General features: G+C 39.9%; 1 protein-coding gene across 8 annotated transcripts; it reads left to right on the forward strand.

Moving 5' to 3' along the window:
* Positions 1 to 3: 3 nt before the first annotated feature.
* On the forward strand, positions 4 to 12,584 carry trmt1l (tRNA methyltransferase 1-like). Of its 8 annotated transcripts, none has more exons than XM_053614525.1 (19): positions 4 to 233; positions 1,343 to 1,471; positions 1,577 to 1,639; positions 1,772 to 1,867; positions 2,565 to 2,693; positions 2,819 to 2,881; positions 3,025 to 3,138; positions 3,302 to 3,366; positions 4,184 to 4,340; positions 4,447 to 4,564; positions 4,667 to 4,746; positions 5,018 to 5,240; positions 6,805 to 7,017; positions 7,357 to 7,547; positions 7,774 to 7,852; positions 8,235 to 8,401; positions 9,653 to 9,718; positions 10,076 to 10,202; positions 11,233 to 12,584. In XM_053614525.1, exons 1-19 carry the CDS (start codon positions 173 to 175, stop codon positions 11,426 to 11,428), a joined length of 2,337 nt encoding a protein of 778 aa, XP_053470500.1. In that variant the 5' UTR covers positions 4 to 172; the 3' UTR covers positions 11,429 to 12,584. The 8 variants fall into 8 exon arrangements, with proteins under 8 accessions (XP_053470500.1, XP_053470501.1, XP_053470502.1 ...); XM_053614526.1 differs by having other exon boundaries at positions 2,568 to 2,693; XM_053614527.1 differs by having other exon boundaries at positions 1,346 to 1,471.
* The last annotated feature ends 507 nt before the right edge of the window (positions 12,585 to 13,091 follow it).

The raw sequence follows: 13,091 nt of genomic DNA on the forward strand, positions 1-13,091 counted from the left end.
AACACCGGACGACGCTTTTACGCTTTACAGCGTACGCTATCATTTTCTTTTCCTCACCCGTATTCTATGTCCTGCCTCCTGTGCAGTTCATCATACTCAAAAGAAGCGTGGCTTGCCAGAATAAAGGTGGGAAAATATGTTAGACTGACTCTACGCAGCTAGCTTAATTAAAATGGCGGAGCTCAAGGAACAGGACGCAGTGCAGCTTCACCAGGAGGACGCCAATATTAAAGGCAAGATAACTCCTGTTTTTCAACGATAATGCAGCAACAACTGGGTTATGACTTTCCGAAAATTGCGTACATTTTTTACAAATGGCTTTATGTTGCACCTAAATGTGTGTTTTAGCGTGACTTTTAAACTGCTGAAGTAAATATGGGCCTCCTCACGGAGCTTCATCACAGGACCTAGATGCGGATAGCGTAAATAATGAAATGTATTTTCGTCTCGGTTGATAGTATCCAAGGATGCAGTTATTCGCTTTCTGTGCGTGAGGTGAAAATGTTTAAGGATTTATAAGTTTACAGTGAATTGGAAGTGCAGGTTGATTTAACTGTGGTGTAGTGGTCTGATCGCGGAGCTCCGCAATAGGGCCGTTCAACCGTAGTGGTTTCCCGGTTCTGTTGTTATTTAGTTGTCACTGGGGGGCGCCCTAGTATTTTATTTTTTATCTTGTTTTGTTTTATTTTTGTTTTGTAAAGGTTTAACTTCAAATGCTTGCAGTAACAAACACTTTGACGTCATAAGAGTGTTCACTCAAAGGGGAAGGTCACCTTTTTTCACTTTTGACCCTTTCTAAGCCCCAGGCATTTGGGGTATTTGTTAAAAATAATTAAATCATTTATTAAAACGTATTAAAATACCCCCCCCCCCAAACCCTCATTAGAAACCATCACAGAAATTCTAATGGTTTCCACTACAAATACCATTATAAACCATCAGCTAACCTTTAAAACCATTACTATCATTGGCCCTTAATGGTATCCACTAAACATAACATGCCACCAACAGAAGGCAACAAATTACCAATAGAGACCCACAGGGACCATTACAGTTTCCATTAAAACTAATACAATTCACAATATAACTGAAAACCATTACAAATTCTATGAGGGTTTTTATTGGTGTTTTTTTTTTTTTTTTCAGCAGGGAAATCTAAAAACTGCATGTGTTGACATAAAAACTGTCTGAGGTGACTAGAAATTGCCGAATAAATATTTAGAACTGCTCAAAAGTGGGGGAAAACTGTGAACTCCCCTTTTAAATGTTCCCTTCAATCAGATAAACATGCAGGAGAACCAAAGTATTTAATGTAATTGAATGTAATGTGTCTTGCTTGCAGTAGAAGACTCTGTGAAGGTGGCAGCAGCATCTGAGGATAAGAGCAAGCAGATGCCTGTCCATGATGTCACATCCAGTGATATGAAAACCGAGGACAGTCAAGGACAAGCTGCTGTCTCATCAATGTCAGGTGGTAGCTTAGTGGATGAGTATCCATTTCTGATTTGGTTTCTCAAGGAAACCACTGAAATTGCCAGGGAAACTGTTCAATTAATCTTTGTTTGTTTGTTTTAAGAGAGACATGTGTCCATCCAGACTTCACTAGAAGGCCTGGAGATGCTAGTGGACTTAAATGAAAGTAAAAAATAAAAAAAGAGACTTTTTCAGTTGATTATGAAATATTGGAAATAGGTCTGAACCGATAGTGGTGGTGATGCACGCTTTAGCTACACTTAAAGTATTGACTGTGTTTGTCCACTGAATTTCACAGCTGGTAGAAAGTCTTGTCCGTTATGCCCAGAGGAGAAGTTCAAGGCCTGTTACAGCCACAAACTGAAACGTCACTTGCAGAACCTTCACTGGAAAGGTGTTTTGTTTTGTTTTATTTTGTTTTGTAAAGGTATAACTTCAAATGCTTGCAGCAACAAACACTTTGACATCATAAGAGTGTTTACTTAAAGGGGAAGGTCACCTTTTTTCACTTTTGACCCTTTCTAAGCCCCAGGCATTTGGGGTATTTGTTAAAAAATAATTAAATGAATAATTAAATCATTTATTAAAACTAATTAAAATACACCCCCTATCCCCCGAAAAACCTCATTAGAAACCATTACAGAAATTCAAATGGTTTCCACTACAAATACCATTACAAACCATCAACTAACGTTTAAAACCATTACTTTCATTGGCCCTTAATGGTATCCACTAAACATAACATGCCACCAACAGAAGGTAACAAATTACCAATAGAGACCCACAGGGACCATTACAGTTTCCATTAAAACCAATACAATTCCCAATATAACTGAAAACCATTACAAATTCTATGAGGGTTTTTATTGTTTTTTTTGTTTTGTTTTTTTTTCAGCAGGGAAATCTAAAAACTGCATGTGTTGACATAAAAACTGTCTGAGGTGACTAGAAATTGCCGAATAAATATTTAGAACTGCTCAAAAGTGGGGGAAAACTGTGAACTCCCCTTTTAAATGTTCCCTTCAATCAGATAAACATGCAGGAGAACCAAAGTATTTAATGTAATTGAATGTAATGTGTCTTGCTTGCAGTAGAAGACTCTGTGAAGGTGGCAGCAGCATCTGAGGATAAGAGCAAGCAGATGCCTGTCCATGATGTCACATCCAGTGATATGAAAACCGAGGACAGTCAAGGACAAGCCGCTGTCTCATCAATGTCAGGTGGTAGCTTAGTGGATGAGTATCCATTTCTGATTTGGTTTCTCAAGGAAACCACTGAAATTGCCAGGGAAACTGTTCAATTAATCTTTGTTTGTTTGTTTGTTTGTTTGTTTGTTTGTTTTAAGAGAGACATGTGTCCATCCAGAATTCACTAGAAGGCCTGGAGATGCTAGTGGACTTAAATGGAGGTAAAAAAAAAAGTAATTAAATAAAGAGAGACTTTTTCAGTTGATTATGAAATATTGGAAATAAGTCTGAACCGATAGTGGTGGTGATGCACGCTTTAGCTACACTTAAAGTATTGACCGTGTTTGTCCACTGAATTTCACAGCTGGTAGAAAGTCTTGTCCGTTATGCCCAGAGGAGAAGTTCAAGGCCTGTTACAGCCACAAACTGAAACGTCACTTGCAGAACCTTCACTGGAAAGTCTATGTGGAATTTGAAGGTAATTGAACGTGTATTAAAGCAGCACTGTAGATCATTTTATTATAGCAGTGCGACTTGAAAATGCCCTTAAATTATGCAGCTTCACTAGCTCGTGAACTGTATGGCTATTCTAAGACGTATTTAGAGATCATGACTCACTTTGCTTGTGTTGGTCATCACAGGTCAGAGGATGTGTATTTGTCATCTGCCATGCAGACAGATGAAGTCCAGCCATGGTGTAGATCAGGTGAGCATTCAGTTTGACTTCTGTCTCACCTGAGAACCCAAGTCCGAAGTAACCCGAGTGATCAACAGAAAAAACAGTTCACCCTATAGTGTATAGAGAACACGAGTTCAAATCTCGACGATGTCACAGCCACGTGTGGCCGGGACTCTTAAGAAAGCAAAATTGGCTATGCTCTATGGGTGGGAGGGATGACATACTCTCTCCCCTGTCAATCATAGTGATGCTAACCAATCATAGATGTCTCTGGGCTCATGTATGCAGAAGAGGGCGGATAGCGCGTTCCTCAGAGTGTGTTATGCCACCCTGTGACGCAGCGTGAGCAGCAGTTCAAAAAGACGCATTTGGCGCCTCTGCGGAAGCATGTGATGGCCTTCGACCTCCTGAGCTGGTAGCTGTCACATGATCTGGGAGACCTAAGTGGTGTGTGTGAAATGGCCATGATTTAAAAAAATAAAATAAAATAAAGGAAAGATCAATTTTGGCCTCTAAAGTATGTGCTTATCTCAGGACACCTATTCACAATATTTTCATACTGAACATCATTTTAGCACACTTACTATTGTTTGTTTTTGCTCTTCTATGCTTGCATACTATAATGTTTTGTAATTCCACTATTTCCTTTTTGAATCTGGCTCCTCTCAATGTTTCTTCCTCATGTTATCTCAGGGAGGTTTTCCTCACCACCGTTTCTCTGGTGTGCTCTTTAGGGATATAAATTGACATCTGGAAGCACTATACAAACACAATACAGTGGAATTGAATAGGAAACAGGACTGATTTTTTTATCTGCCTTCTCCAATGTGTGCACATCCTCCAGAGTCCGGGCCGGATGGTTGCACACTACCATTGTGTGGTATGCTCCGTCACCATTGCCCGAAAAACAGACATGATCAGCCACCTCAAACGTCACATCAACAAAGGCGAGACCGAAGCGAGCTATTCGGGCACTTCAGATGCATCGTTTGAGGAACCGGGTAAGAAGACTCTCTCAAACTGTGTTACCATTCTTGAGAGCTTCTGTCAAAGTTCAGTATAAGAAGCAAATTGTCCATTGTTCTGTCTTCTTTCTATTTCTTTCAGTGCCAGGTCAGGCATATGAGATCATGAAAGAACTAGGCACCAATGTGCAGCTCATGCCTAACCACAGCACACCCATGAAGACTGACACTTACTTCAACCGTAAGATGAAGACCAACAGGTCAGTGACGCACACTAGCTTTCTTCTCTATTCTAACGATTGTTTTCAGTTTTCCACCGAACTGGTTTTCCATATAATGTGAGGTTTTTCTCTCTTTGGTAGGCAGTTGGTGTTTTGTTCTCTTGCTGTTCTTGCTGAGGAAAGGAGTCCACTGGAATGTCTGGATGCATTTGGAGCCACTGGTGAAACTCATTGCCTTGATTAAATGTGCAAATGTGATCTCTAATGAGAAAGTTTGGGGGTCAAATTAGGAGCAGCAATGTTGGGGGGGGGGGGGGGGGGGGGTTTATTTTTTTTTTAATCTTACTACTCATCCTCAAATCGCTTGTGATTTTGTTATCTAAGCTTCAGTCAGATCTAGATGGTTCCATTCAGCTGGTCGTCTTATAAGGAATGATTCATGGCATGTTTTTATATATTGGATAATTGTACTTTCTTACCCTTCCTGTGCAGGTATAATGGGCTTGCAGTGGGCCAAGCACCTCCACAGTGCTGTTAACGTGACGATAAATGACATCAACGAAGCCTGTGTCCGTATGATTAAGGAGAACTGCCACCTCAACCACATCCAGCTGGAGGGGGAGCACACAGAAGACAGCGACACCCCTATCAACACTGTGGAAGTGACCCAGATGGATGCCAATGTCCTCATGCATCTGAGAGCTTTTGACTACATGTGAGTAAAAACAGAGGGTCATAGGGCAGACGCAGAAAAGGACAGGTTTCCTGAGGAACGTTATAATGCCCAGATATCTTTATATCTCTATGATCAGTCTCGCGTATAGTTGGAGTGTGTGTAAATTTGTGTGGAACATTTTAACAACCTGAAAATGCTGATTTGCAGTTAAATAATCAAAGTCAGTATCGATGTCATCACTAATCAGTAAGTCGTAATACAAAATTCTAATCACAATTGCACATGGGAACTCTTTTTTTTTTTTTTTTTTTTACAGTTACATTTATATAGTGTTTTTCTAGACAATCAAAGAGCTTTACATAGTAAGGTGGGGGAGAATCTCCTCAACCACTACTAGTGTGTAGCATCCAAATGGATGATGAGACGGCAGCCATAGTGCAGCAGAACATCCACCACACACCATCTATTAGTGGAGAGGAGAGAGTGATGTAGCCAATTCAGAGATGGAGATTATTAGGGGGCCATGATGGAGAATGGCCAGTGGGGGAATTTCTCCAGGACACCGGGGATATACCCCTACTCTTTTACGATAAGTGGGCTGGGATTTTTAATGACCACAGAGAGTCAGGGCCTCAGTTTAATGTCTCATCCCAAAGACGGTGCTATTTTTATAGTATAATGTCCCCGTCACTATACTGGGAACCCACACAGACCACAGGGTGAGTGCCCCCTGCTGGCCTCACTAATACCACTTCCAGCAGGAGCCTTAGTTTTCCTCAGGAGTTCTCCCATCCAGGTACCTTGTTCGTTTTAGCTTGGTAAATTTTGTTTTGTATAAAAAGGATTTGTTTATTTTTTCAAGATGGAAACTTGGTCTGTCCTATATTAATAAATAAAGCATTAAATATATTTTTACGTCAGCTAAATCTGGTGTACACGAGTACTAAACTTAATAAAAACCTAGCTATAAATATAATGCACATTAACTGCAGGTAAGGTTGGAAAATAGAAAATTTTCTACCTGATTTAGACCTTAAATATTTTTTTAAATTTATTTATTTATTTATTTTTTTAAATATTCATTTCAGTAAATGGTTTTTGAGACTTCTGAAGGTATTTTATTTGCAGTTTGCCGAACGCGTCATGTTGGGACAGATCGTATGCCTGTGGCATGTAAATAACAGACTAGCGTCCATGCAGCTGAAGCTGATTCGTTAGTTGCGCTTACTGTGATGCTCATTTCACCAAAACAGTGGCGATGTGTTCATACGTCATTCAGAGCGCTCAAATTTGTGCTTGTTTTTACACAGCATTGGAGAATTGTGCACAAATCCCTGCCATTAGAAGCATGTAAATGTGTCTATTTTCCAGAAATGGTTATATTATTAACGGAGATGAAGATCATACATTGTGTGTTTTCTTACAGTACACGTCGTTCTATAAATCGGGAAATAATCCGAGCCGTTGAACGAGTATTGAACTGATCAGGAGGGTCACTGGCTTGAGTGTTGTTGTAGACACTCAGTAAATGTTTAATAAGCACAATTCATACATGCTGTTTTCAAGTTCATATTCATTTCATGACACTGTTTTATGCTGTCAGACACCTGGACCCTTTCGGCACATCCGTGAACTACCTGGATGCTGCCTTCCGGAACGTACGCAACCTGGGCATCGTGTCTGTGACCTCAACCGACACCGGCTCACTTTACTCCAAATCTCTGAATGTGACGCTCCGCCATTATGGCTGCCAGATCGTCAGGACAGAATACTATAGAGAGCTGGCAGCACGCATGGTGGTGGCCTCTATAGCCAGGTAGGGCAGTGTGTTGTCTAGTTTAGGTGTGAAAAAACGGCCAGACCTGTTCCATATTAAGTAGTTTATTTAGACACCAGGGATGGTTGTGTTTTAGCCATTTTTGTTTTGTTCTAGAATTAAGTTGCACTGTAAGTCACTTCTGTAAACTCTGCTTTAAAAATGCTTTCTAAGTGTATTAGTGTCATCACTACTAAACCACTCAGATGAATAACAAAACATCTGGATTAGAATACAGATTCATTCTCCTTGACTTACTTGTGTTAGACCTGTAAAATAATTGGAATGATTGAAAGCCTTCACATGTTAAGAGGTGTGTGTGTGTGTGTGTGACTTCAGGGCAGCAGCACGCTGTAATAAAGGTATCGAGGTTTTATTGGCTGTGGCTTTGGAACATTTCTTGCTCGTGGTGGTGCGGGTGCTCCGAGGCCCCACGCAGGCTGACGAGACGGCTAAGAAACTGCGCCAGCTGCTGCATTGCCAGTGGTGTGAGGAAAGAGTGTTCCTCAAGCCGGGCAGTATGGTGGAGGGTAAGTACAGTATCAGGATTAACAAAAATTATTTAATTGTGTTGACTAAGTACAATTTCACCATTTGCACTATAGAGCTGCACAATATATCATTTGTTAATTGTTGAAATATTGGCCTGAATTTTGGTCAAATTCCTGCAGGCACGGGTTCGCCAGGGTGATATTGATTATTTTTTTAACAGCTCTACCGCACTAAATGTATATGGTTTTGTTTTTCTTTCTCTAGAGAATCAGTACAGGCAGCTACCGTGTCAGTGCCATGGCAGCATGCCGGGGAAGACCGCAGTCGAGCTGGGACCTCTCTGGTTAGATGCGCTTACTAATGTTTATTCCTTCATGCATTCATTTATTAAACCTCATGCTCTGGTCACAACATGATCTTATTGACCTTTTGTCATCTATGTTACTTTTAAAGCAAAAGTAGAAATATCTGGAAAAGTGTATTCTTAGCAGTGTTTATGGAAATACACAACATCCTTTTGCTTGGGGATTCTGTGTGATAACCTGAACATAATCTCTGAAAAAGAATAGTTTTTATATGCATTAAAGATGTTTAAAAAGACTTTTGTTATTGTTCTCCTTTTAGTAAAATATAAACTGGGACAAAATGGATATTATGAATTTATTCATTCAGTCACCTGTCCATCATTGAGCACTTACAATTTTGTGTGTGTGTGTTTTACCCAGGTCAGGGTCTCTGTTCAACACTGGTTTCCTGAGGCGTATGCTGGTGGCAGCAGTGCTGCACAGCATGGAGGACATTCAGCCTCTGGTGAAGACGCTGATCTGTGAGGCAGACTGCACCACACTCAAGTCCTTCTCTGTCACAGGCCAGCTGATTCTAGCTAACCAAGGTATGTGAGCGAGCACACGCAACCTCTGCTTTGGTCCTTAAGTTGGCAGTGCTGGAGTTCCCATATAGCATGCAAGATTACATGGAAACAACTATACTATACTAGGGTTTAGATAGACTTTTTGTACTTTAAAGCTAAATTCCATGATGACCAGTGCTGTGCAATAGAGCGCTTTCAGGGTTTTGGGTTGCACATCACAATCTAATCCCACCCATGCCAAGTCTGCATGTGTTTTCAGATGTTACTGAGGCTGGCATGACATCCTCCTTCAAAAGAAGGCCAACCATTAAGCTATAAGGAGGGCTATGGTGATGGAAGCATGATTTTAGCCTGACATTTTCCTTTAGAAATCACTGGTATACTTCAGAATTCATTGTTCCATCACTGATGGCAAGTCGTCCTGGCAGCAAAACAGGCCCAAACCATGATACTACCACCACCATGTTTCACAGATGGGATCTTATCTTGGAAGGTTCTTGCTGGAATGCAGTGTTTTCTTTTCTCCAAACATAACACTTCTCATTTAAACCAAAAAGTGTTTTTCCAATAGCTTTCTGGCTTGTCCACGAGATCTTTACCAAACTGCAGACAGACAGCAGTGTTCTTTTTGGAGAGCAGTGACTTTCTCGTTGCAACCCTGCCATGCACACCATTGTTGTTCAGTGTTCTCCTGATGGTGGACTCATGAACATTAACATTAGCCAATGTGAGAGAGGGCTTTAATTGCTTACCGTGGGTTCCTTTTGTGACCTCACAGACTATTACACGTATGATCCACTGAAACTTTTCTCATCTTTGTCATGTTGCTGGACATGCCCACATCTAGTCACAAACGGTTGCTGTTGCTCATGTCACCGGAAGTCGCCAGCTCTCGTTGAAAGTCTCCGCTTTGTTGATGCGAGTCGGTTTATGTGTGAATGTACCTTGAGACAGTATGGCTGTTGATTAAAGCGTTAAACATATTCTTTGCTCTTGCCTATGAGAATTTAACAGCACTAATTAATTAGTTTAAAATAGCAATGTCCTGAATCAGTTTTTGCTTTAACTATGGAAAATGATTGGAAAGTAGAAAAATTAAGTCTACTAAGTTTACTTTTACTTACTTGACCAGGTTGGTCTTGAATACCTACCACTGTCATGTATATTAATATCTAATATTCATAGACGTGAAAACAACCGGCTCTTTTGCTCTGCTCCTGTTGAACATTATTGTCCAATTAGCTGAAGGATGCTCGTTTTATCTTTCGGCAGTGGAGTGCGGTGTCGTCATCAAAACGTTACAGAAGGTGGCGGAAACGGACACTGTTGATCAATCAGGTATTAGTCTCACTTGTTATTCAGGCATTTTAGTAATGTGTTTTTTCCCCTTTAGCTTTTTCATTGTAATTTCAAGAGCAGTTAGTCATTTAATAAAACTCAGCTTGTTTATATTTCATGACATTTATCGACTACATAAAGCAAATGGGTTGAGCTTTACAAAGCTATAATAATATATGTATATATAGATTATATATACACATAAACAAAAACACACCTCAGCTTGCACATGGTATCTTGTGAGGCAATGTTCAGTAATTTTATGAATGTAAGCACTGAGGTTTCTCTTACTTATTTAGTACTGCTTGGAACAAAACAGAAGTGATGTTTTTGTTTTGTTTTTTTCCCACCACTCAGGTAAGCGGAGGATTGGAGATGAGTCTGGTAATGTGTTGAAGAAGCTGAAATCAGACATGTCCCTGGAGCATCCTGCATTTTACTACAGCATTCATCGGCACAGCATCCGTGGCATGAACATGCCCAAGTGAGTCCTCTCTCACCTCACTGTGTTTTATAACCTGCATCAAAATTGAGTTACTACAAAAGTGTTACAAAGAAAACAATTTAAGCAGTACAGTGCCACAGATGAACAAAAATAGATGATAAAAGCAAAAATGAAAACACTTCACTATTCTAGGAAAGATTTTAAAGACTTACACTGAGCACCAGGTGAGTGGTGTAATAATTTTTTTTTCACATGGGTTATCAGTGATGGTTTCTTTTAGCTCTCAAACTAGAGGAATTCCGTTAATTATTAAAATTTAAACAGTTAATTTTGCTCCTAAAGCGCAAAAAAAAAAAAAAAGGAAATGGGAAGTTCACCAACTAAAATACTCATAACTGTTAATCAAGTGTTGGAGTTGCCTAAAACTAGCTCGTCAGTAGTGCAGCTGAAACGCACCCAGTGTGAATAGACTGAGGGCAATGCCCAACCCTAGACATGAAGCTAAAGTTATGCATCTGGTTTAGGTCTGGATTTAAACTTCAAGTACTATAAAGAACTATAAACTATTTTATTCGTAATTTTAAAAAATTCCATTGAGAAATTGTAATCATTGGGGAAAATGTATGCTCTACATTTATGTGACTGAAAATACCATGCTGAAGAAAATACCATACTGTCTCCATGTTCATGCATATTTTCTACTCAAAACAGCAAGCTGTATAGTCAGTGTGTTAGATTTAACAAGTGAATATGTCTGTATGTTGATTGATCTAAAACAAATACTTCCTATGCGTATGAAGTGTGAGGTTTGATAATGAGTCTTTATTGGTCACATATATGGTAGAGCACAGTGAAATTGTTTTCTTCGCATACACCAGCATGTCAGGAAGCTGGGGTCAGCCATGATACAGCGCCCCTGGGGCAGAGAGGGTTAAGGGCCTTGCTCAAGGGCCCAACAGTGGCAGCTTGGCAGTGCTGGGGCTTGAACCCCTGACCTTCCGATCAGTAACCCAGAGCCTTAACCGCCAAGCGGCTTTGTACCCTGTGTAAAGTGTGTTATTTTTCCCAGGCTGAATAAGTTCCTGCAGTACCTGACTGAGGCCGGATTCAGGGTGAGCCGCACACACTTCGACCCGACGGGAGTTCGCACTGACGCCACACTGGAGCAGTTCAAGTCCGTGCTCACCAAGTACAGCGTGCCGACCTACAGTTCAGGACCACCGAGCAGTCTCAGCACGGAGGACATGACGGCCAAAAAGGACTAAACGTGGAGAACCCAAACAGCAATATTAGGAATCATAGTAATATTTTTTTTTGGTGTTGAATAGAGTTGCTCTGGCAGTGAGATGCCACATAACTTCAGAGCTGTGTGTGTGTGCGCGTGTCCTGTCTGCTCATATTACTGTACTCTCTAGTACACCACCTACATCAGTGGTTCCTAGAGAGCTACCTTCCTGAGGACTTTAGCTCCAACCATAATGGTGCCCACCATTTGCTTAGGAAGTTCTTGATCAACTAAAACAGATTTTGGTTGGAGATGAAACCTGCAGGAAGGAAGAACTCAAGGAGGAGGCCTGGTGACCACTGCTGTAGAGTATTATTGTACTAAACTGTACAGTAAATACCATGTCAAACTATTACATCAGTATTGCTTCGCCTGCTAGCCTGTGCAGAGTTTCCCAAAAGCATCGCAAGACAAAGAGCATCACACTGAACACTCTATCTATCCCAATTAAGATGAGTTTAACTTTGGGGAAACTCATCCTGTTTAGTAGAATAGTATTAATAGTAATACTTGGCTTACAGAGGTGACCACTATTTGTGCTTCCTACTATCTAGGAGGTTTGTGCTTTAAGTTAAGTTTTAGTGTGGTGTGGGTTACTATTTAGTACAGTTGTATGCACAGGGATCCTAATGCACTGAAATTTTGTGCCATGTTTGTTTTTCCTCGTGACATGTAGTCTGTCAAACTGAGCCTGTATGCTTTCAGTATCTAATGCCCGTATTTATTTTTTTCCATGTTGGAATATGAATATTTTAAGAGCAGTTTGACCTTTTTATTAAGCTTGTGCTTTTCTGTTCCTTTTTTAAAATTATTTTATTGCAGCAGCCTCAGAGCTGCCTAGTCAGATTTATACAACAAATGTTAATTTTGCCTATACAACATAAACTCCATACAACATGAATAAACTATGGAATGCTGCGTCTTATTAGAATGTGGACACTTGTATGTAGAGACTACAGATATTGATTTGGCACATTTTATAAATGTCACTAATCTTTAAAACTTAAAACAATTTTTAGAGCTGAAACAACTAATCGATAATAATCGATTATGAAAATCATTGTCAACGAATCTCATTATCGATTGGTTGGTCTGCGCATGGTACATTTACTCATTACATTACTTCTGTTCTGAAAACATGCATCGGAGAGTAAATATTAAAGTTGTGTTGCAAATGACGCACTATATACTTACACTATGCATTATATAGTCTACAGTCTAGTGGAGCGTTTCCATGGACCCCTAGTGGTCAGTGGTGAAATTGCTAGGGGTCTGTAGGAAAGTTTTAAAAATGTTTAAATATTATATATATTTTGTTAAATTTATCGAAATATATTCAAATGAGATTTTTTAAAATTAATCAATCTGGTTATTCGCGTGCATTCACAAATATCACATTAGATGAGCTGACAATCTTTCACTGATGGATTTATTTTAAATTTATTTACAAATGAAATTAGAATTTGTAAAAACCTATGAGTGGTAGACAAGTTCAAGTGTCGCATTGATGGATAAAATAAACAAAAGCTAATTCAGAGAGTCAAAAATTAAATGTCACACCAACAATAATGTAACTGAACCTGGTATTTGTACCAATGGTATTTGAACCAATCCCTTGGGAATGACCGGTTCTACCAATCAAC

The sequence above is a fragment of the Ictalurus furcatus genome, chromosome 25 (assembly GCF_023375685.1).
Source record: "Ictalurus furcatus strain D&B chromosome 25, Billie_1.0, whole genome shotgun sequence".
In the NCBI taxonomy this organism is placed as follows: Eukaryota; Metazoa; Chordata; class Actinopteri; order Siluriformes; family Ictaluridae; genus Ictalurus; species Ictalurus furcatus.

What these genes read in the sequence shown, in the direction of transcription:
- trmt1l (XM_053614525.1), top strand. Translation starts at nt 173, where the DNA reads ATGGCGGAGCTCAAGGAACAGGACGCAGTGCAGCTTCACCAGGAGGAC. An exon ending in GCTAGTGGACTTAAATGGAG is followed by an intron (nt 2,882 to 3,024) that starts GTAAAAAAAAAA and finishes TGAATTTCACAG; the next exon opens with CTGGTAGAAAGTCTTGTCCG. An exon ending in CTGAGAGCTTTTGACTACAT is followed by an intron (nt 5,241 to 6,804) that starts GTGAGTAAAAAC and finishes TTATGCTGTCAG; the next exon opens with ACACCTGGACCCTTTCGGCA.